The 25,312-nt window shown below is 41.4% G+C and overlaps 1 protein-coding gene across 1 annotated transcript in view; it reads right to left on the bottom strand.

The window, feature by feature from the left end:
• Positions 1–21,931, bottom strand: part of sema3c (sema domain, immunoglobulin domain (Ig), short basic domain, secreted, (semaphorin) 3C) — a 39,310-nt gene extending 17,379 nt beyond the window's left edge. The window contains exons 1-4 of the mRNA XM_032505519.1: positions 21,688–21,931; positions 17,682–17,849; positions 1,916–2,076; positions 1,137–1,199 (exon numbers count right to left, since the gene is read on the bottom strand). Coding sequence (XP_032361410.1) covers positions 1,137–1,199; positions 1,916–2,076; positions 17,682–17,811 — 354 coding nt within the window. The 5' untranslated portion in view covers positions 17,812–17,849; positions 21,688–21,931. The remainder of the gene's footprint in view (positions 1–1,136; positions 1,200–1,915; positions 2,077–17,681; positions 17,850–21,687) is intronic.
• Between the last annotated feature and the right edge of the window lie 3,381 nt (positions 21,932–25,312).

The raw sequence follows: 25,312 nt of genomic DNA, 5'->3' as shown, positions 1-25,312 counted from the left end.
GGATATACTGATTGGTTTCTTCTGTAACTCAGCAGGGTGGCCACCATTAACAACTTCAGTATTAGCTACTCTTTGTTACCAGTGTTGGGAGTAACACGTTACAAAAGTAAGGCAATTACTAGTAATATTATAACCGTTACAATCTCATATAACACCCGTTACAACGCATTTTAAACTGAAATTTACTGGCGTTTTGTGTTTTTAAGAATTCACAGACACCGTGAAACATTTCGGCACAGGAAAAAAAGTCTTTGAGGGTTATTTCCTGTTGCTGGAATTCGAGGGTTGAGATAACTGCAGACACTGATTCCAAATTTGCGAGATGGATGTACTCCCATTATATTCAGGAGTTATTACTGCTGTCCCGTCACTGTTCCCATGGTCAGGGCTAGAACCAGAGACGGTACGGACAACATCTGTGTCCCAACAGGTGAAGGTAGGACAGCGCGGACAGCAGTGTGTCCGAGCAGCTGACAGATATTTACATGATGGGAATTAACGTTTTAGGCATTACATTTTATCAGCAGTGGAAAGTGTCTATACTGTACTTCAATACAATTGTAAGGTAGGCTACTTTGTATTGAGTATTTCAAATTTCTCCTACATTATACTTCCACTCCACTATATTTCAGTCAAGTAGGCCTATTGTATGTTTCATAATAAAATGTTACTTCGCTATTAATTTATAGATTTAGTTACTTTGCAGATTCAGATTGATAATACAAAATATTATGAATAAATTATCATGTAGGCCTGTTAAAGTGGATAAAGATGAGACTTTGTTGATCCCGTGGTGAAATTCACAGGCTAGTCATACAAGTCATACTTCCGCAGTTATTTTGGTGAAAGTAACTCAAAAATAATGCAAAAGGAGTCATTTTGCAGGGGTTATGTAGTTGAAGGTGTGTTTATAATTTACCAAAAAAGTGATGAAGATAAAACACAATTAATCCATTAAACCTTAAAGCATTTTAAGATGTTCACTCTTGGTACAGTAACTATTTTCAGCTTCATGAGCTGACATGAGTATTCATATCTGAATTTCTATTTATTTATTTTCTAAATTATTATTTTGTATTGGCTAACCAATAAAAGGCCCCAAGGTATCCAAAGATAAGGGTTTTGAGGGTTCTTACCGTAGGATCCTTTCCTGCCATTTGGCATTCTTCTATCTTGCTTGTAGACGCAGGCCAAAACACCTGGTGGGAAAGAAAAAAAACAGCACAGCATTTAAAATATTGATAAGTGGGAAAGTTAGCCCAGGAAGCCAGCAACAGATTGAGACAGACATGACTATATCCATGTTGATCTTTGATCATATCCTGTTCACATGTACAGAAATCACAAGGAACATTTGTGGGAAATGAACAAAGCAAATGTTGTAAAAAAAACAACAAGATCCAGTTTCGATAGAAGTTTCTGTGTCAGTGATTACAGCCAGCTACCATCTGTGGAAAATGTGTGAGTTGTCAAACCCGAGAGTGGGGCTTGAAGGTCTAGCTCAATGAATATATCAAGCAATTTACTTGGAAAAAATGGATGCGATGCAGCACTCCCTGGGGGAACCTAAATGCTTTCCCATCTGTTTATGCACTTCATGCCTGTCAATTACACAGAAGATAACTCCTTCACTGCATACAGAATTAGTTCTCAGAGAGCTCCAGCATGTTCATACCTCTTTTGAATAACCCTTAAATTGTTCTGATTGTGGCAAATGAATGGTAGTTTGCACATCATTTCACACATTAGAATAATACCAGTGCATTAGTTTTATAATGTACCTGACACACTGGTAAATTTACCTAAAAATCTATGTTCTCCTTTGTTGTGGTGAGAGAAAAGACATGCTATTCATGCCTGAATTGCGTCAGGACAAAATGTTAACCACAGACCGTAATAAGAAGCATCTGCTGACCTTAAGTGTGCCATGGGTGATGTTGTTAATGTCCATGGAGAGGACATGGTCTTTGCAGCCCACATACATCCTGTCCTGGTCCTCGTCCATCTGCAGGATCCTGTAGTCCATGGCCTTGTCTGATATAGTGTAGTGTTCAAAGGACTGGGAGGCCTGCAGGTCTGAAATAGACACAGAGAAAACTCAAGATAAAAAGCTACATACGAGCTATGTAAATCTCTCTCTGATCAGATCTCAAAATTAGGTCCTTGTGCCTCGTGTGCAAAAGAAAACTGTAAACTGTAACTTTGAGGATTTGGATGCTGTGCTTCAAAATGTGTGTCAGTTCTCTTCTGTTGCCATTTCATGTGAAGGGTAACTGAAGATTTTAGGTTTGTGCAATAGTACAGATCATAATCATTATATCCTAAGGTTGGTATCAAACCTCTGAAACTCAAGAGTATCCAGAACTGTCAAGAAACAAAAGTTTGAAGTCAATTCCTGTTCATATTTGTGGCCTTTTCTTAGTCGTTTCCTTAGTTTACAGTTTGTGTATTCTTTGATTGTTCTAGATTTAAATCATAATTGAAGTGTATTTTATTCAAGCTATGTTCTTTTACCGTGACTTAATTTTACATATTTGAGAAGTTTAGCTCTTTTTGTTAGATAAAAAGGTTTTGATTTCTAAACATAATGTATCACACCTATTAGATCCATTGTGTCTCCATGTGAAATCCTCATTGCTCTTATATGTAATCACAAAACTATGTACTCGTCTTCCAGTTTGTTGAGATAAAAGCAGATGACTCTGAATCATCAGAAATTGACAATTTGCCTATTCCTGATTTTTCCTCTCCAGACCACCTTGTCACCCATTATAATTCTGGACTTTGCAATATTCTCAACTTCCTTGCCCCTCTCAAAACCCGATCTGTGTCCTTTTCCCGCTCTGCCCCTTGGTTTTCACCTGAGCTCCGCCTCATGAAAGCCAAGGGTCGCCAACTTGAACGCCTCTATAAAAAAACTGGTCTCTCCATTCACAAAGAAATTTATAAATCTCATCTTCTTCATTACTCAAACTCAATAGCCGTAACTAAATCAATCTTCTATTCTGACCTCATCTGCTCCAACGAAGGAAATTCCAGGTCTCTCTTTTCAATAATCCATAAGACCTTAATCCCCCTGATTCTCTGCCTTCTCACATGTACTCAGTTGAACTTGTAATTCACTTTTGTCTTTTTTAATGAAAAAATCACTCCATTCACCACAATTACATTTGACCCCCTTGCCTTCCCCTCCACCTTTGGCCCTCCCCAATAGCCAGTCATTTTGTTGCTTTCTACTGCCCACCCCCTCCGAAATTTCTGATCTCATTCGTAAATCCAAGTCCTCAACCTGTTCTCTGACCCCCTCCCCACAGCTCTGGTCAAAACCTGTCTCACTTCCCTCATCTCCTTCATAACTACCATTATTCATCTTTCTCTCCCTCTGGTATTGTCCCCTCACTTTTCAAACAGCATCCGTCTCACCGATTCTGAAAAAACCTGGCTCAGACCCAACCAACTATATAATCTTCGTCCTATCTCAAATCTTCCTTTATTCTCTAAAATTCTTGAAAAAATATGTCTGTTCACTCCATGCTTTTCTTACCCTTAACTGTCTTTATGAACCTTTCCAGTCTGGTTTTCGCCCCTCCCATAGTACTGAAACTGCCCTTATAAAAATCACCAATGATCTCCTCACAGCTGCTGATTCCGGACTCATCTCCATCCTCATCCTCCTCGATCTCATTGCGGCCTTTGATACCATTTCTCACTCCATTCTCCTCAATAGACTTTCTTCCCTCGGCATCTCTCACACCCTCTTGAATGGTTCCGCTCATATCTCTCCGACCGCACTCAGTTTATTCAACTCAATCTTTCACATCCCACCCTTCCCTGTTACTACTGGCGTCCCTCAAGGTTCAGTTCTTGGCCCCTCCTTTTCATCACCTACCTACTTCCCCTTGGCATATCTTCCGCAAATTCAACATTCATTTTCATTGTTCGAAGACGACACCGTTCTACTTATCGCAAACCCACCTCCTCGCTCCCCCCCTTGGTCCCTTACTAACTGCTTACTTGAAATAAAAGACTGGTTCACCTCAAACTTCCTTACCTGAGCTGATAAAACCGAACTCCTCTCGTAGCCACCAAGTCCACCCTATCCAAAATCAATAGTTTCTCTCTACATCGACAACTCCTTGGTCTCCCCTTCCCCTCAGGTCAAGAGTCTGGGCGTCATCCTCGATTCCTCCCTCTCCTTTCAGTCACACATAAATAATATCTGCCAGTCTGCATACTTCCACCTACGCAACATAAACCGCCTCCGTCCGTCCCTTACCCCTCCACCGCCTCCATCCTTATCCACAGCCCGTCACCTCCCGCCTTGACTACTGTAACTCTCTCCTTTTTGGCCTTCCTCAAAATCCCCTCCAAACTCAACTTCTTCAGAACTCAGCAGCTGTGTCATCACCAGAACCCCCTCATTCATCATATAACCCCGGTTCTTCAGCAGCTCCATGGGCTCCCGGTTCAATTCAGAATACAATTTAATCCTTCTCCATACTTTCAAAGCCATCCATAACCTTGCCCCTCATATCTATCAAACCCTACACATCGCCGTCCCCTCCGCTCCCTCAGATCTTCCTCCTCTATCCACCTCACTGTCCCCCATGCTCTCTCACCGTGGGAGCAGAGCCTTCAGCCGCTCTGCTCCCCACGTGGAACTCACTCCCACCCGCCTCCGCAACATCAACTCTCCCCTCTGTCAAAACAGACTAAAAACCCATCTGTTCCAGCTCGCTTATCTGTAAATACACTGTTCCTGTTTTGTTTTGTTTTTGTTTGTTTTTTGTTTGTTTTGTTTTTTTGTTTTTATTTGTTTGTTATTACACTTACACTTTTATGTTCCCTGTATCTGTCTCTTATTCTCTGTAAAGCTCCTTGAGTGTTAGAAAGGCGCTGTTAATAAAAGGTATTATATTATTATTATTATTATTATTATTATTATTATTATTATTATTAAATAATGTTTGGAATCATCGACATTATCACACTGGATGATACACAGAATGTATTGCCGTGAAATTAATTTCACAGTGATTTGTTGAGAAAGAATATTCACAGTTCACTTAACTTTCAAAAAGTCAATTAAAGCTGTGACTACAGGGGAGATACTGTATGAAAAAGTCTCCCTGCAGAGTCTCTTCTACTCATTAAAAGCGCACAATGTTCACACACACACCAAGTAAACATTCTCAGACAGTTATTTTCAGCCTATTTGCTCCAGAGATAGAGAACTCTCAACCATACCATCAAAGGCCTTCACTGTCGAAACCAAACTCATGCATATTTATCGCTTTTTCAATCTGTGCTGAGAGCAGGGGGTGTGGGAGGCAACGTAGATCTACACCCTCCATTTCCTCCCCTCCATTGACCCTCTCTCAGCTCTCTTTGTATTCCCTCCTCTAATCAACAAACAGGTTGCCTGTGCTTTGCTTCTATGCCTTGGGCTAAAGTCACATTTTCATTATTGTGTGACATACTCTTTTGAGGCTAGGGCCTTTTATCTCTGAAGGAAAGTGGCTTTTCTGTGGCACCCCTCACTCTGATCACAGGCTGTTGTTTGGGGCGTTCGCCTCGTAAAAACTGGAGTGTTTAACTTTAAATAAAGACAAGTTAACCACTTCAGTCACAGGAGAGTTTCCCACGATTCTTTGCTCTCTACATCGGCCGTGTTTACCTACATTGCCATATATGGTTAATGGCTTAAAGTGAGTGTTGTTGAACATTGTATCATCGGAGGCGAGATCATCATCTGGTGTCTAATGAAGAACACACACACAAATGCAACTGTTTTTTATTTTTTTATTTGCCAGGATTAAAAAATTAAAGCTGAATGTGTCCCGTCAAGCAGATGTATGTTTAATAGAGAAGATAAAGATATACAAATAAAGATCGCATCAGCATCTTGCTTTAAAGCTGAAGAGATAGCATCACAGAGAGCTCTGTGGCGAGACAATATTTTCCTAACGCTGAAAAAGGTTTAAGATGGTACATGCCTTGCTCTGCCAGAGTGCAGGACACCAAGGACGAAAGAATCCCTAACAGTTAATTAAAAACATGCAGGGCTCAAAATTCTGCCAAAACAAAAATCTTTTTTTCACATCTTCCTAAAATACAGTCTTGGAGGAGATTCAGGAAAACCTTTTTAGACCACAATATTGTAAGACATTTTTACTCATGGAAGTAAATCTTAATTTAAACACTCTTCTAGTTGATTTCTCTGGAGCTTAAGATGGCAGCTGTCAGTAAACATACAGTTGTTTTTAACGTACGGTCCGAGCAGGAGTTTTACGATCGTATATCATAGCGTATACAGACTCAGTGGTCGAGTTAAACCTAAGTGGGTAGAAGCCAAAGAACCACAGCTTTTTAAAATGTGTAAGAATGGGGTGAAGAAAAAGGCAAAAGGTGAAAAAAGAAAAATCTGTCATGACGCATTCTTTCTTCTAACTACAAAATGCGGAGCAGCTATATCAAGTGTTCTAGCCCTAGTTCTAGCCAAGCCATGCCTTATATACTGTATATGAAACAACAAATACAAATTTAAAAAAGAACTATGCCCATTTTCAAAATTCCCACACCATATGTATATCCATATGTGGTCTTGTCGGTGGAACTGCTCTATAGACATGTAATTGGGAAAGATGGTATAAATGACTATTGAGTACATTTTCGGTTTCATTTCTTAGAATACTACAATAGCATAAATCTCATATGAAAAAGAAATGAAAACTTTTCTAACTTCCTCACAAATATTGATTTTCTAGGCAATCATATTTAAATTGGTAAATTTAGGTGGTATTCCCCTTTAAGTTTTTTTTGCAGTTTCTGTAATATGTCAATGACTATCGAAAGGATTACGATGCTGATTCTCTCTCTCACACACACACACACACACACACACACACACACACACACACACACACACACCTGTCTTTTTAGCTTTACTTCTGACTGACTTCCCTCCGAAACACACCAGGGGAACAAATTGTTCAGAGGGGTGTGGTGCGGTGTGAAATAACTGTTTAATATTATGGTGAACTTTGTATTGTTTTCTCAGTGGGGGGAAATAGAAGACATTCTGAACAATCGTCAAGGTTTTCAGTCATTCAGCACTGAGACCATGTGTTTATAGAATCACTGCCAGCTCATAACCTTTGTATAACGTCTTTGTAGATCAAAAGTGCTACTAGTGTGCCCTCCAAAAATTGCATTCAAGTGTTTTGGCAGCACAACCTCACAGTTTGTACACATTTTCACAATTTTTGTTTTTTGTGTCTGTGATGAAAAAAATTCTCCGGACCACATGTAGTTCGTTAGTCTTGAGTTTATATGCGTTCCTCACTGTTGAGATCACACAACTTTCCCGAGAGGGAAGAGTGTCGAAAGTGTTTGACGACATCATTACTCGGATGAGCGGCTTGCTGCGGACAGCGGTGCGTTGTTTTGGGGATGCTAAAGGACAGAACATTAGATCATAGAATAACAAACTTGTGCTGCTTTGCAAAAAGAACAAGGAACTGCAGTTTTAAAGATGGTATAACGTGCAAAGACACAAAGGTGGGGACCCGACATAGTAGGATTGGGAAAGGCTGAGGTATTGTGAGTGATAAAAGGTCTTATTGCTTGTGGTTTTGTCTTTCTTGACCACTGCATAAATTGTCGTCATTGCCGGAGAAGAGAGAAAGAAACTGAAAAAAGAGCGTTAAAGAAAAGCAGGGTTTGAGTGTTGACAGTTGGTGGGTTTTCTATTATGCATGTGGGCAGGTGGGCCTCACTCCTCCCTGCGGACATCACTGCAGTCCCCAGTGTCCCGCCTTTGAGCTTTGACCCATAGTGCCCCATTGGTCGGATGGCAGAGCAATGGTGTTATAATCCACTCTAATCCATGCAATGGACAGTGGGTGAGCATTAAGGGCAAGGTGGCGACTAGAGAGCTGAGACTTTCTCTCTCTTTGATGTTTTTTTTTGTGTGAAGTGGTCAAGCAGAAGCAGCACAAAAGCCTTTTGTTGAGCAGGGAAACGACAGCTGTCATTAAATATTAAACAGCAGGTTGCTTTCTTGCTTTTATCTGCATGGTGAACAACACCCACCTCTTTCAACCCTCACACTTCCAGGTTGTAATGCATGGTTCACTCTTTGCTATTTGTTAATTTTCTTTTTTATATCCTTGTAAATAGAATATCTAAACTAAAAATATGACAACGTCACCACAATATCCGTTAGTAGCTATTCTGGAGCTTTCAATCGTATAACAGGACATTCCTCAGCAGATGGAGTGTGCACAGTTGCAATGGAAAAATGTCTTCCTGTAGGCTTAAAAGAGAAAAAGATTAGTAGATATTGTTGGGTTTTGGACCGTTGGTGGGACAAAAACCAATGCAATGGTCATTTTTGAATAGTTTTTTAATTTAATCGATAATTTATTCATCATTATTTTTAAAGATTTTTTTAGGGTATTTTAGGCCATTTTTTTAAGGGACAGCTAAGGACATAAAAAGGGAGAGAGAGGGGGAATGACATGCAGCAAAGGGCAGCAGGTCAGAGTTGAATCTGCGGCCTCTGCGTGAAGGAGTAAACCTCTGTACATGGGCGCCTGCTCTACCAGGTGAGAAACCCTGGGGCTGTTAATCGATTAATTTTCGCATGAAAATAATCAATGGTTGCAGCCCAAGGTAACTGTCAAATCTGCCGAGATGTTGTGACAGGTGGCATAATAAATGCTATGTCAGCAGATCGCAGGCTGACATCATTTATGAAGTTTAAAAATACAGCCCTGTGGATAATTACAACAGGCCATACTTTTCAATTGTGCTCTCACCACAGCCTTGAAGAAAGGATATCTAAAGAAACAAGCTGTGACCATTGTAGCGGGTGATTCGGCCTTTTGTAAGTCATGGGAGAATTGATTGTTCATGGTCACAGCCTCCAGAGTAATAACCCAGAGAGGCAACAAGCCACAAAGAGTCACAGAGTAAAATACAGAACATGCTCTTTTCTGTGATTGTCGAGAAAAGCCATGAAAAGTTGTGGGCAAAAGAATGGGACTTGTTTTTGTGCCCCTGTTTGTATGGCAGCAATTAAAGTGCAGAGGAGATTGTAGTGCTCACTTTGCAGATTTTTTGTTGTTGTTGTGATTGCTGCATATAGCCAGGAGTGGTAAGGCAACAACAACGACAACCACAAGGAAGCTTCACTCGGGTTTTTAACCCAAAAGAATTTCTGACAGACAACAATTTTGGAGGCTGGGTTATACAGCAGTAAACAACGCTTCCATGGTTCTGGTTTGGGATGTCTATACAAGAAGGGTTTTGTTGTAAAAATTAGAGATTCACTGTCGCTGGAAAGTATGTGGGATCGTTATGACAGAGGCAACTGTAGTTTCGGACAGCCCAGCACTGAGGTTTTTTAGGAGCCGGTGCCAACTGACTGAGCTGGTGTCACTTCAACAGCCTTTATTTGGGCTCTTCTTCCAATTTGATGCGAGAGAAAAAATAGGCGAAAGAACCTGAACGGAGACAGTGTGGCATCGTGGAAATGCAGTGGGGAAAAATGTGGTTAAGACTGACAAACATAGCTGTGGATTACAAGATTCACCTTATGAGATCCATCTGCAGAGACTTTTCTGTCTACATAACAAGGTGATAATATCAGCTTACTGACAAGAATGTGATATTATTTTGTCAAAACATTAGCTTAGCCCTTGTAAAGCAGGCATGAGCAGTTCTACACAAATTGACTATGTGAAGTTTTTTTTATTAAAACCAATGTTTGAACGCAAACCAAAAGGTCCCTGCACCTAATTAACACTTCAGGGTTGGACAGTGGACCAATTACAAACAAATCTTGGTGTCTCCCATGCAAATACAGCTCTCATCAATTGGCTTTGTACCTGAAAGGCCAGTATGAATAAATTAACTCCATGCTAATGAGGCTCACATTCTCTTCAGTTCTAGGATAACCTGTATGTGGTTGTCAGGGGCAGCCAGTGGGAGGACCCCAATCACCCATCTTGATAAATATTGAAGCAGGGGCTTATACCGCCCCCTTGCAATTCATCTCTCCTCAGAAGATGGAGTGGGTTTCATCCCAGAGGCCTGACTTCAAACCTGGTGCCAAATACCATTGCTCTTTGTCCGGACAATGCTAAGAGCTCTTCTGGTTCAGTTCTGGATGGCTGCACTTACCTAACACAGTGCTGGCCCACTCACACATACTGCACCAGTAAAAGACTTCATCCCGGCAACTGGCGGGCCCCTCTAGAGATAAGTAATGGCTGTTGCCCGAATGAGACGGCCTTCCATTCTCCTTTGGGATCAGCCTGATGGTATACAGTAATGACTGGTGGCGTATACATATGGCAGAGGGAAAGTTAAGGTGTCGTTCCACTGCGCGGAGACCACCCAGGACGTCTGGCCGACAGAGTCGTCCGATTGTCTGTCTAAGAGACATACTCCACATTCTTAAACAGGCTGTCCTCAGCACTCAAAACGCAAACAACATGCACAAACTTACTGTTCGCAACTACTTGTCATGGACAGAAGCCAGCGTTGGCTCAAGATAGTAAAGACAATGTATCTACTAGGACTTTTTCATTTTCCAATTATGTATATCGAGACGTTTGTAATGGGAATCATATGACTGGGGAGAATTCCTGAGCTCTTATGCATGCTTTCTCTCACTTTGGGTTCCCAAAGCAGACGCCACATCTAAATATGACATGTGAGCCTGGAGTGTATTTTTTCCCTTGGCTAAGTGTGTGTGTGTGTTTTGTATGGAGAGATGTTATCCAGCACCAATGTCAACTGCTGGTTTCACTGCACGGCTGACTTGCTAAGGTGTTGGCTAATATTCCCTGTAGGAGCCGAAACTTGAGATGACAACCTGTCCTTCATGCTGCCCCGACTGCCAGCTAGTTTGCATTCCCAATGCTCCAATTAGCTCCTGGCCTCCCCTTCACATGTCACCGGCAACCGTTCCTTTGCACAGAACCAACCCGTACCACCCGCCGCCCCGTCTCCTAGCCGTGACCTCTCACCTGCCCACACTAGGAGCCTCTGGTTACTGCTCACCTCCAGCAGACAGTAAATCTCAGTGATTTTACTGTCGGAGGCTCTCGCATAGACTCTCAGAGCGAGGGGAGGCATGCAGGAGTTACGGGTCAGAGGATTCTCAGAGTTGATGTGTTTACTAGTCACGGAGGACTACCAAAGGAAGAAGGAAAAGGCTCAACCAGGTGGGACTCCTCACTGCCATCTTTAAGGCTGAAGCTGCGTCAGGTCTAAGAAGCTATATTTCCTCAGTAACATGGTGTTGCTGAGGTCCAGTTTCTGTGGTGTTGAGTGAAGGTAAAGATTTGCTGTGAGGGCAACAATGACAAATGCACCTGTTAAAGCTTTTGTAGTTGGCTGTAGACTCTAGGAAAAGGTTTTTTACAGTAACTTCCCATTTGCTTAAAGAAGAAACCACGGCATTAAAAAAAAATTTAATTAAGTTTTTAGTTAAGTTTTTAACATTAATATGAGTTCCCCCAGCCTGCCTATAGTCCCCTAGTGGCTAGAAATAGCATTAGGTGTAAACCAAGCCCTGGGTATACTGCTCTACCTTTGAGAAAATTAAAGTTCAGATTGGCCGATCTGGAATATGCTCCTTATGAGGTCATAAGGGGAAATGCTACCTCCCCTTTCTCCGCTTTGCTCGGCCAAAGAATTTGGCCCACCCATGAAAAAGAGAGAGACATCATGGCTTTCAAACAAGCAAAGCATGGCAGTTGGTCACGGCTACACCACCACCCCCCCCCCCTGCTATCCAAAAGCATTTAAAGCTACAGACACAGAAATGGCACATCATAAGAAAAGCTCATTGTGGGACTTGCTCTAGTGGCTGTAATTCTGCACCAAGGCTGGATTTCGGAAAAGAGACAGTATTAGGGGACGACTAAGAACTATAAAACCATCCAATGCTGTGAATGTGTGAATGCTTTTTTTCCTTTATTTTAACTTCTAAAGCATATGAAAAGAGTATTAACAAACAGTTATGGTAACATAAATAGTTTTATACAAATAGGTCATTGATTTCTGATAATGCCAACCTTTGACTCAAGGACTTTCCAGTTGACCTGGGCTATCCCTGAAGAGATTCTGTCTTTGTTTGTATTGATGGCCATTGATGACCTGTCAACATGTTTCAGAGGAGGAATAATAAAACATTCAACGAGGCTAGCAAGGTCAGACGCAGGAATTGCTAAACAGAGAGAGACGGGCAGAGAAAGACAGGCTGACAGAGGAGCTGTCAAACATCTCACACGCCGTCAGCCCCAAGGCGGTGCAAGGTGGAGCTCACCGCACCCCCCTACACTCCACCAGGAAATGTCCATGCTGCAACTTGGGCAATTAGATAAACATCTATAGGACATGAGTCCGTGGACACACGCACACTCACACGCACACCAGTGTTCAGGCTCAGAGACACATAGAATGCCAACCTATAGCTATTTGAAGCATGTCTCCAACAGCTTTGACAGGCCTACGCTTTGCCCTGCCAGAAATTCGCAATAATTACAGAGTATCACTGATTTTACTTCACAGGCTTTAGTATGTTCACCACAGGAAATATGCTAATGTACAGGTCTAATGTTAAACAGAGACAGGAAGCTGTCCTCCGTTAGCAAAGAATTAAACCTTTAGGCACAGACATAGACATCCTGGCCTGCTTCAGGCTGCTTGTCAGCATTGATCTTTGATATTTTGAGCTTTTGTCCCCAAAAAAACGACACATGCCGGCACCCAAGTCTGGTGTCTGCATCACTGGATGATCATACTGTTCATCTAACAGGCCGTTTAAAGACATTTTCAGAATATCTGTAAAAAGTGAGATGATTTATCATTAGAAGTTAAACCTCAGGCAAAAGAAGACCCTGACCCTGAGCAGACCCTGAGCAGAGTGTCAAAAAATTCTTCCTTCCACACCTATTGGATTTAAATCCGACACATTACTTTACAAGAGGTTAATATAATATAGGCTAAGACTACCCAGGCAGATCTTCTCTCAAAGGAATTCAGAAAACACAGATTAATGAGAGTCTTAAATAGTCCTGGTTCTCTTAGGCTTCAAGTATTTAAAGTATCCACTCAGCAAAATATCTTATTGATTTCTTGTCATAACTCGCAAATATGTAGAAAACCACATCATTTTAACAATAATTCAGCAGAAAGTTTTGCCACTGAAATGCAAAAAAGTCGAAGGAATGCACACCCAGCCAATCACCATGGACAAACATACACTCTTTCTTAAACAGAGTGACACACATCTTCAATCCCTCACCACCAAGAAAACCTTCTTAACAGACTGACATCCACATACAGTGTATGAGCAGTATCACTGCTGTATGGATGATGGAGGGTGAAGGGGGGAAGTAATGAGGCATGATAAAAGCAAGGAGTAATCTGTGGAGGCAGAGGGATCCGGTGTATCCGCTCCCCGATGCCTGGTTCCTGATCTCCCCGCCTGCTGTGAATGACGCCCATGTGGCTCATACCAGTGTGAGGGAGCGCTCATTAAACTACAGACATCATCCTAATCAGTCTCTCCGATGTCTCGGCCAGGCTCTCTGCCAAATGTGTGTGCAAAATCTAAATTATCCACACGAAAGCATGCTCAGACTCTCCAACTTTCAAATAAACATGGTTTCATGGTTTGACATACATACTGTATGTGTTACAAAGTTAATATACTGTATTGAATACTGGAGTTTTGCCAGAACAGGGTGAGACCGCTGATGAGGTTAAATGATCCTGATCATAAACGCAGACCACCGCACCAACTGCCAACTGAAGGGATAAATGAGGCTGAAGTTCGGATCCTACCATTGCTAGAATGGCATTTTGGCAACAGTAAGGCTAACCTCTGATACAGCAGAACCAGTAAGCAACATATTAAACGTGTTGTGTTTCCATCAGCCTATCCTGAACTCATTTTTCAGTTTACAGCATGTAAAATCAATGTGAGTGCAACACAATAGAAGCGTTTGTTTAAAAGTACATTAACTTCCTTGATTTAGTGTTTTGTCTGTACAAGTTTTACATCAATTGAAACAATATCCGTTCTCTGGAAGCTGCTCCACAATATCCAAAATTGACAGCAGAAATGCTCAAATTGTTAAATATTTCATAAAGAAGGTTAAAGGACTGTGTAAATGACAAAACAAGTCAGACTTCTTTAAAATACTGGGATTTCATTTAAAAAAAAGAAAAAACTATCACTTTAGGTTACACACACAAATTTATTTTGGTGTGATAAGACAAAATCTTGTATACCAATGATGGCAGTTTTCCACAAATGTGGATAGTAAAGTATTTCTGCAGTTTCTAAACAAAACTAAACTATCTCTGCTGCAGACATTGATAAAAAAGTTGTTACATTTCTGTGAACAGTTGCAATCAAACTTTCTCTTTCAGATCAGTGTACAGTTTGCATTTCAGCTTCCGTCTGATTGCAAACACATCAAAACAGGCCAAAGTAAATGTTGAGAGGACAAGAGATATTTTATGGGGCATTTTAGGCCTTTAATTTCACAGGACAGACCAAGACATGAAAGCGTAGAGAGGGGGAATTACATGCAGCAAAGGGCTGCAGGTCGGAGTCGAACCCGCAGCCACTGCATCGAGGAGTAAAACTATTTGCTGTGTGTGCGCTTGCTCTACCAACTGAATTAACCCAGCAACAGGACCAGAGATATTTAAAGCAAATGTAGAGGAGCAATTACTGTATCTTTTATCACACCGAGTATCCCTAAATAGTTTTCGCTTTATGGCAGGCGGCCTGTGTTTATTATCCGAGGCACGGAAGAGATAGACCCCGCTTGAGGGTTTATTATTTGAGTTAGCTGCATTTTTCATTGTTTATTATGCGGTTTTAATTGTGGTCTGGCTGTGCTTTCCTGAGGAACACAAGAGTAAGCAGAGTGAGGGAGAGAGGAATGTCAGAGACAGCAACTTCTCTGCAGGACGCGAGGCTGCGCTGGGAGTCCCGTGAACCTATCTTACCCCTGGATTGGATATCAGCAGTGACATGAGGAAGAAAAGGGGGAGAATATTCAAGCGTCCAGATCTATGCACAAGCTGAATATCTCACTCACTGGTTTATTTTCTTGATTGAGTTTGTTCCAACTTGTAATAATCAACAGGTTTTCGCATGTGGGAGCATCAAAATCCAGACTAACCTTTTGTCCACCCAGCAGGTGCCAAACCACCTGCGCCTTCTTCCCCATCCCCTCAGAGACATCACTGTTCCAGGCATCTTCAATAACTCTTCATTCATCTTTCTGGCTGCTTTAGATGGAACCCAAACTCCCTGAATTCTTTGCTCGATGAGGGATTCCAGTGTTTATGGGAGAAATGCGCCTCCACCTAGGGCCTAAGAATCTCCCTACATCTGGTGCTCACCCCTGCCCAACTTTCCCCTGCAGCTGAGAGGGAGTTATGACCCTAACATTTTTTGTCTAAAATGATTTCTTACTCAAAAACAAAAAGGTGTATCTACTCAAAGCTCCCTCGTGTTTTAAGCCTATAGCTGCTAAATCAAAGCTGGAATGCAGATTCAAACCTAAAATTGACTGCTTAACTTTGAAAAGATATACTCCTCCTTCCTCATAAATTCACTAAATGTATCCCTAGGTAATTATAGGACCGCAAAACACACACAATCGCTTCATCATACAGATAAACACTCATTAAGAATACAGTCCAGAGTCTCTTAAAAAATTAGTCCACTGCATGGTAGAACTCTCCATTTATGGTCCTCATTGAGGCAAATACAACTAAAACACATCACATCTAATCCGCACTCTGAAAGGGAATCAAGAGCTCCAGCATTACAGAGATTGGCTCATTTTCAGCATGGCCACCTCTGACCTTTTAAGCTGGCTATTTGGAAACACTAGAGACGTGAGGGAATAATGTGACTTGAGTGGTCAAACAACCAAAGATAGTGATAGTGATTTTTTTTTTCTAACCCGTATTCAGACTGCCAGCTGGTTCAGGTATTTGGAATGAAACAATAATCAGAGAAACTAGAAAGTATGGAAAGGGAAGAAAGACCGAAAAGGAATGAAAGTGAAAGATATAAAAAAAAAAAAAAATATGGGACCAAATTGGAAAAAGATGTGGCACATGTAGGGCAAATTCAGTCTGAGAGAGAAAAAAAAAACCATACTACTGCTTCAGCCTCACACTGTAAGGCTTTTTTGTTGTTGTCGGAGTGCAGAAATCTTGCTGACAGACAGCATCAGCTGCTCTGTGCTGCCTAATCCACAGCGAGAGGTAGTGAAAGGTGATCAAACGTCTCCTTCAGCCCCGGCACACTATCCAGCCACTGAGGAAAGGTTACTGCTCCGCTCGTGGCTCGGGCCATAAGTGATCGGCCAGCTCATCCACACTGACTCATGCAAGCATGCAAAGCTTAACCTGCCTAACCCTACAGTACACTCTCATTTCAACGGAACATCAAAAACAAAAAAAACAAAAAAAATCACAAAATAATCTATGTCAAAAAAATTTATTAAAACAACATAATCAAACCCAGAGGCAGTAACAATGGCTATATACTAAATGGCTTTAGTATGGAGGAGTGTGATTACATTTTAACCACAAACAGATTCATGGTAGCGCCACTGTGTCCACGTTCGGACACCACTCGCTGCTATTGGCCATATCCGGACACTTTCAGCCTGACTCACTTTCTGGTCTTTTCGCAGTACTTTACATATACGATCATCACCAAAATGTTAACAGAATTGATCTATACCCATCTAACAATCTACATATGAAATGTCCTATATGTACGTGGACATTTAGATGTCTAATTAGTATATGAAATGAGGGAAAGATGTAAGAACGCTTGGGCGATGAATTTTCCTCCTCCATTTTTACTGAAATGGACATTAAGGAGCTCTTATTGCATAATTCAGAGTTGTTGAAGCATGGCATTTTATTGGAAAGGACAGAAGTAAGATCCAGTAGTTTTGACAGTATTGATGGGACTTTCTTTAACTAACTGTCTGTAGCGGTGTCCGGTTATGGCCAAGGTTAGCGCACAGCTGATTTATCGGCGATGGCGTACTTTAGCTGGCTCTTGAAAGTAAAAGCTAAAGTAACGAGTTAAAACTATATTCCGTTAGAAAGGTAAGAAGTCACACGATAGTTTTACACCATTAAATTAACTTCAAACATAAATAGATGATTTATATTCATATTTTATCAGATATTTTGATAGAACGTTGGCCAATAAGTGTCCAAACGTGGACACAGTGACGTTAGGCCTGACAAGCAGTGCCACCTCCTGCAGAGGTCGGACTTTTTGCAGAAACACAGCAGGACTATGGATGGACAAGGACTGTCCAAGAACAGAGCTTCAAGGCCTGAAGTAACAGGCCTGAGTAAAGTGAAGACACGATCAAAGATGAATCTGATCCGTAACAACAGCATAGTTGCACAAGACCTGGAAAGGTAATCCGTGTACATCAGCCCCAGGCTAGCCTTGATTATCAACCATTTGTTCAGCATTAGCTCACTAAACATGTGGCATCAATGCAACCTTATTACATCTGCAGAGAAACACGACAAGTTATAAGTTGTTGGTTTACATCCATTTTGGGGGTTGCAAGCTTGTTATTTCTTCTTACCTTCAAAGGAGAGGAAGACTCTTGGCAGCGGCTGTGGGAGGCTGGAGACCCCTGTGAAGAGGAGAGAGACAGCCAGGAGCGCCATAGCTAGCACCAGAGGTGGCCTGGCCAACCCCTCCGGCCTGCCCATGACTGCACCGCTCAGGAACCCCGACCAGTCAACACTGCCTGTTGGAAGTGTTTGAAAGAGAACATAAAAGAGTTTGAGTTTTCCTTTATTTAAAAAAAAATAAAGTAAAAATCCTTACTATCTTGTTATCATGTTTTAAGGCTTTTGTCTCTTCCACCATCTTAGCTATTGTTGGTAAAGCTACCTTTAGTTGTTCATATTCCCTATAAACTGCAATTTCTGCTGCTGGAAATGTAACACACATCACCGCTTGTTTACCAGAATTAGTGTTGTGAAAAGAAATTTGCCTTAAAAGATATGTAAAACAAAATGTGGGTATTTGTTTTTAGCTAGTAGACATATCAATATAGTTTAGACAGCATTTAGCAGTGTCCCGCTACATGTTGGCAGTATATTAAAAGGTGCTCTAAGCAATTTTAGCTGACGTTACTTCTTGTTGACGTTTGAAAAAAAAGGAAGTTTTTCCTCACCACTGTCGCACTGTTGCTTGCTCTGGAGGAAACTACTAGAACTGTTGGGTCCTTGTAAATTCTGGAATGTGGTCTAGACCTACTCTATCTGTAAAAGTGTCTCGAGATAACTCTTGTTATGAATTGATACTATAAATAAAATTGAATTGAATTATTTTGAAACAGTAGTTTCAAAATAACACAATGTCTTTGATCATAATAAATTTAAATACAATACTATACGTTGCTATGAGGATAATTCTTTAAGAGAGAACAGAGATAACACAGAATACACATGACCGTTATTTATTTGTTAATTCATTCTGACAGGTCCAGAAACACTGATTTTATAAAGTAAATCACAGCACAAACTACACTGAATGAAGACATGGACAAGAGCTCATGTCAGATAAATCCCATCACTTACTATATCCTTGCAGATGTACATCTCTTAAATATGGATGAGTTAAATCTGCACAAAAGAGCTGCCCTCAGCCTTCACTCGTACCTTTTCCATAACAGAACAAGAGCAGCTCAATTATTGATAGAGGCAGGTACTGCACTGGCGGCGGGACACTTACTCCTGCTATGCAAAACTCAACTGCTGGAGAAAGACAACCCAAACTGGCTGTTACATGAACTGTGTGCAAAAAACACATTGGACTAGATAAAGAGAATGTCCCTTTTACATGCAAAAAGAAAACACAATGTATCTCTGCTCTCATGGCTTAAAGATGTGCAATGAAAAATTGATGGCCAGGAGATAGAAAAGCTGCACGATTGCTATGAAAATTTCAGTTTTGGGTGTAGTGTACAAATAGGTTGAGATATTGGTGTGTGTGTGTGTGTGGAGTGAAGCGTGACTGATATGTAGCTGAGGTGGAATTCTACAGTTCAGGTGCATAAGGATAACAGATGGAAAACTGCACTGAAGAGAAATAAAACAGCATGGGGTTCATCCAGGCGGCCCGGCCCCTGTAGTGCTGCAGGCCCTCTCCTGCTGCATCATCTACACTCCCTCCCCCAGAGCCTGCTTCAGATCGGGTGTCTCCCACGTTAGCCTCCAGGCGGATGGCTCTGACCCTGTACCGAGGCTCAGCTCTTGACCTGCTCTAAGGAAAAGTCAACTGCAGGACTTGCAAATCTCTGACTTTTGTGACCATGAATTTGAAATTACAAAGCTATGTTAATAGCTGAGGCATTTTCAAGGTACAGTATATGACCATGCAAGACCCTCAAGAGATAACCAGGTCAACACTTTTATGTTTTTGCTTTTACATCCAACAGCAGCCATGTCCAAGTCAAGTCTCAAGCCCTCCTTTTTGTGATTTAAGTCAACATTTTACATCTACAGCTTTGAGAATAGGGAGAACTTCTCAGATGCAAAGAAGTTTCAATGTAAACTGCTGATGTCTGCGTATTATCCAGAGTAAGAGGGTTCTCCGTTTTTGGACAAGACAATTTTGTCACAAGACAATTCTGTCACAAAGCAGAAAGCAGGGTGTGTGAAGCTCAGTGGAAGGGGTGAAACACATCTGACTTTCCTGCAAAAGACCGGAGTTTGTGCCCCATCACGGACCAATTAACACTTCTTTTCATTAACCTTAAACACTGCTTTCACTAACTGTTTCCCCTACCTAACCCAGTAGATTTATTGTCTCATCTTCACCCTACAACATTAGTTCATTGCCATAACCATAGTCTATCCTTAACCTATTCCATACATCGGTGCCATGGGCAGTAATTTAACAAAGTGAGAATTTTAAAAAGCGTTGGACTTAAAAATGTTGTCATTGAATGTGATGTGTTTTAGGAATCGTCTCAATACTGGCATTCCTCTCTGGCATTAGAGTTGAGTTACCACTTAGTGAGAACATTTTTTTTTTCTTTTTTCACTTAAGTGAATCCTTTAAACTCTTGAACATCCACACCTACCCCTACCAGGCTCTAGCGGGGAAAACGGTCTCACAGCTGCTAAACTCATCGTCAGGGGAGTTAGTCTCCTTCTGAGCATCCTCTGACATCCCACCAGGTCAGGCCCGGACACTTCCTTCCATTCTTCCTTTGATGACCACTACACTGACACATGAATGAGCTCACTACCAGCCACGCTCGCACTTGTGGCACAACGTTAACTCTCGACTGGATTAATGGGGCTCCCAATAAAAAGATGCATTCATGTTTGTTGCCATGAACAAAAATAATAAATACTTCAATTAATTATGTTGAGTTCTTCAACGTCTAGAAATTCCAGCGCTGAGAGTCGGCCAGGAATCTCTGCGACTGCAATTAAATGCCTCCACAAAAGGAGGTCAGCCTGAGTGAGTGGAGAGTTATATTTCCAGTGGGGTGTAATGATAATTGTGTTTATTGTGCATTCCTTGGCTAACAGCCTAATGAATTTTCCATCTCGCTATTTCAGAGGCACTGCGACTCAAGAAACAATATTGATGAAAGCAGAAAACTGCATAGCTGTACAAGCAAATAGTCTTGTTTTCCTTCCATCTTCCAAACTGGGTCTGTGATTGTTTGGATCGCATCTGGTCCTGTTAATGCTTTAAACACGTGAACACTAAATGACTACAAGAAATTGAGGCTAAAAATCCTCCCATCTGGATTTACATTTGATTCATTTAATAGTATTTTAGTCTAATTTTTCCTTGGCTGGAGAACAAGAACTGAAATGGTAAACTTGTAAGTTGCTCCGGCGGTCCCGGCTCTAACAGGATGGTGTGTGTTCATACCACACCCTGTCATTCAGTTGTCAGTGGCTCTGTTACAACCACACGTTCCTTCACACACACATATCTAGCACGCGCACCTATGAACAGCCAAATGTGTGTATTTCAAGTATTTAAACTTCAGACCTACTGAATATATAACATGTGAATCTTGTGATCGCAGCAGTTAGACCCTGTGACTCGAGACAATCTTCACATTGTCAAATAAGAGCTTTTTTACAGTAATAGAGAAACATTTTCTGGTGTAATAGTTATTTAAAAATACTAACCTAACCAAATGACCATTTGTAAATGCTAATTAATGCTTTTAATTCATCAGCTTAAGGGTAATAAAGCAACTGCAAAGAATTCGTGACTCATATTCTGGAAATGTATACTGTATCTAAAATAGACAGCACACCCAAAGCATGTGAGGGAAATACAGCATGTCATAGTAGTCTGATGTAATATTACACAAGATTTAGAAGGAGCCTCAAGTTAAATTTGTTTGACAGACTCTACAACAATCAGATTGAGTTTACTTCCAGCTATTCTCACTGGTGGGACTCTGCACCTGTTAGCCCTCTGCCCACCTCCTCTCTGCATCCATTGTGTGATCTCCTCCACCACGGTACGGTGCAGTACAGCAGGTAGACCCTCTACCCACAGAGACAGGATCCAGATCAATCCCTGGTCCAGGAACTCACCTTTCAGGAGCTTCCTCCAGGGTTGGTCCCACTTGCCACACGCCAGTTACCAAACCAGATTTGGATCTTATTTGTCCCCTTTACAACACCTTGTTTTCAGTTTCCACCAGTGACACCAAAGAGGAAGAATGCTGCTATTCCATCTAAGTGCTCACAGAGCAGGCTTGACTAAGAGAGCACAGGAGAGAGGAGAGGAGAGAGGGAGGAGAGCGAAAAGACAGAGAGGGCTGGTGTCCTATTACACTCTCTCCACTGAAGTCCCCCTCCCCCTTCCCCTCCTCCTCACCCCTCCCTTTCCCCTTCCCTCCGTCTGTTAACTAGACAGCAAACTTTAACATGTACAGCTCAACACATCACAGAGGGGGGGGGGAGTATCCCTCACATGGAGAGGGTGAAGCTGGAAAAGGTCAGACACATTCAGGACAAAAGCTGCTTTTCATCTGTGGATGATCAAATAGCCCTTACAAAAATATAAAATCTGAATATGAAAAATGTCACATTTTCCATTGTTATCCGCATATTAAGTATAAACGTATCCACATTAATTAGTTCAGTTTTATTTATATAGCAACGTTTAAAAAAAACAACATAGTTGACCAAAGTGCTTATCAAATCTATCCAATAGTTCAGTCTGGACCAAAGTAGTGACATGGTAACGATGCTGAAAACAGTTGACTTATTCCATTTTCCTTTGCTGACGCATTCTTTCCTAAACTGCCTTCACCATTCAGTATATTAAATATCCTCCTTTGAGTAATCTTGATTTCGTCATCATAATAGATGGTGAAGTAAAGTAATAACACAGGACATTTTTTATCCAATGTGGTCAGCCATAAAAAAAAAAAAAAATGTTGAGGATGCTTTTGGTAAGAGAAGCACGCTCCGTTTCAAACCAGGAGCAAAAAAAAAAAAAAAAAAAAAAGTTAGCTTGTAAGTTTAGAGTTAACACAATCATAGGGGAAAAGCTTGCTCAGCACAGGGACCTTAAAATGGCATGTTGAAGGTCCAAGCCATGCCAAATTCTGCATCAACACTAACACTTATCCCAGGACAGATTTGTAGCAACACAAGCCCAAAACCAGCGGAGTCATGAGTCAGGAAAGACTTGGGTGCATTAGCCACTAGCAACATGTATTGTATTTAACTACTTCCATACTGAGCTCCAGAGAGAGAATCTATGCTCCGTTTGCATTTTCGTGAATGGATGCATTTGGGTTGTCACTTTACTGCTGGTATGAGCCAGGATCTGAAGGATTCTACACGTTGGCTTTGAGGTAGAATTAGAGTGTATTGCTAAAATCACCACTCAGGAAAGAAAGGAAAAAGGAGTAAATCAGCCAGGTCTCTGATGAAAGCGTCTGACACGCAGAGAAAGTGAAATGGGGGAGGAAAGACGGGAATTGCTGGTGGCTGAGACAGGAGGAAATAATTACCCTTCTCCCTGACAATGGAAGCTGATTTATGCCTCTCCAATTAAAGTGTCAGGATAGCCCACCAGAGCCATGCAGGTTTTTCATCGGGGCGGATTGGACGCTTATCATTGGTGGAGAAGAAGAAGAAGAATGGAAAGAGGTGGGTGAGAGCAAAACAGAAATGAGGCGTTTACTATCCCCACGACAGAGCTTCAGCAGTGAATTAACTTAATGAGCATGATGTGCAAAAGAGAGCGTGACTGGTGAGGTAGGTGTAATGTCTGACAGGAGACATGATAATAGGGAACTATAGCTTACCGTACCGTAATTCATAAAAAATGGTTTGTGACCAGAAAAACAGTCTGGTCACGCAACATCTCTGTTACACAATTCGCAGGAAGCAAGGCTTAAGGTGTTGGCGGGTGAAACACACATACACACACACACACACACACACACACACACACACACACACACACACACACACACACACACAAACAACCTGTCCCTTATTAGCACTGCAGATGTTCCACATTTGTCACACTGACGCAAAATGTGCAGGCCAAGGTCAGGTGGAGGTGACGCCCTCCCGTGATGCCCGCCATATCACAGTTACTGTCTGCACTTGGTAAGAGCACAGGCTTCACCTGTAGCATGCTAATGCACTAATGCACTATCACCAATGCTGTAGTATTTTACTATAGGTCACTGCTAACATTTATTTTATGGTCTTGCTCATTCCTGTACACCCAAGACTGTGAGAAACATGATCAGCTCAACACAGGAAATCCATGTATTTCCTCCAAACACTGAACAACCAGGACATCTCATAAGAAAAGTGTTCTTCTGTAGTTTGCATGTTTCTTTGCTGACCTCGTTTGGATAGATAGTTTCCCAAAATTGGTGGGAAAATGATCACAGGCATTTGAAGCTTCGGTGAAGTTGCAACTAATTATTTTATTCAACAACAAATCTAATTAAATCTATTGTCAGAATTGTACTTATTTAGACTATTAAATGTCAGAAAATAGCCAAAAATCACAATTATTCAGAGCACAAGGCGATGTCCTCTTTAGAATCATATAAAACTGGAAAAAGCAAAAAAAGACATCCCAATTAGCTGGTTGACAATTGCTTGATAATAACTATTGAAATATCAAGGAGACTAGTAGCTTGTCATTTTCCAGCCTAATGCGTGATTGCGTGAACATCTAACTAATTGTTGTGCTGCACATATTGTTTCTAGGATTTTTTGCCATCAGGGCCGCTGAGATGATTTTACACATTTATTCCATCTCTGCAGCCAGTGCATACTTGTGGCTGACACTTCTGTAAGCCTGTGAAAGTGTAGAAATACAAAAAGGCAGAGACATGACTAATGGGATTGCTAATTATCTTGCATGGCACCAAAGGGCAGATCTGATTAATGCTAAAGCGGAATAAGCTCCGCCCTTCACTTTCAACCGTTCGCTCTGAGAGATTAATCGAGAGGTTTAGCCAAAAAGAGGTGAGGAATTCTGCCAGAGTCACGCTCCTTGTCAAAACAGCTTGAGAGAAATCTCCCTGCACCTCTTTCTCAGTGTCTGAAGTGATCAGCTGGAATCCACACATTACTGTAAAAGCTGTGTGCTACACTGCTCTCTAATGTGGAGTGACTGCGGCTAAAAAATGAGAGTGACTTTCTCTGTGAGAGGGTCATTTCCATAATACGAGGACATCAGCAGTGCACAATATCACGCTGTCCACTCATTTTTGTTCCAATGGAACACAACCAGACCCACATGTTGTTGCTGTCAGGCATTGACCCAGTTTTTGAGGGTGTAAGACGGCGTTTCAGAGTAGGGACCAACAACAGCATAATACCGCAAAAAAGGCCGCAATCTCCTGATCTTCTTTTCCTGACTAACAACCAATCCTTTTTACTTCTACAACTTTCCAGACCCAGTTGTAGGCCTAAAATTTAACATATTGCCTTTCTTACATTTGTCTAAGTTTATGTGTAGCTGATGAACAACATTTGTTGTTGCATGATCTACAAAGTCGTTTACTGAAAAGCAGCTTGTCCATACACTGTACATCAGACATTATGGTTGCATGTCAGTTTGTAACAAAGTGGGAATCATCTTACTATCCAACATGTCATAGCCATGAAGCTGGCGAAGCTAAGGCTGTGGAGGAAAAAGTTTATTTTGCATTATGATCCTTGACAACAG

The sequence above is a fragment of the Etheostoma spectabile genome, chromosome 23 (genome assembly GCF_008692095.1).
Source record: "Etheostoma spectabile isolate EspeVRDwgs_2016 chromosome 23, UIUC_Espe_1.0, whole genome shotgun sequence".
In the NCBI taxonomy this organism is placed as follows: domain Eukaryota; kingdom Metazoa; phylum Chordata; class Actinopteri; order Perciformes; family Percidae; genus Etheostoma; species Etheostoma spectabile.
Note: the sequence above shows the minus strand (reverse complement) of the source record. Positions and strands in the feature narration are given on the sequence as shown.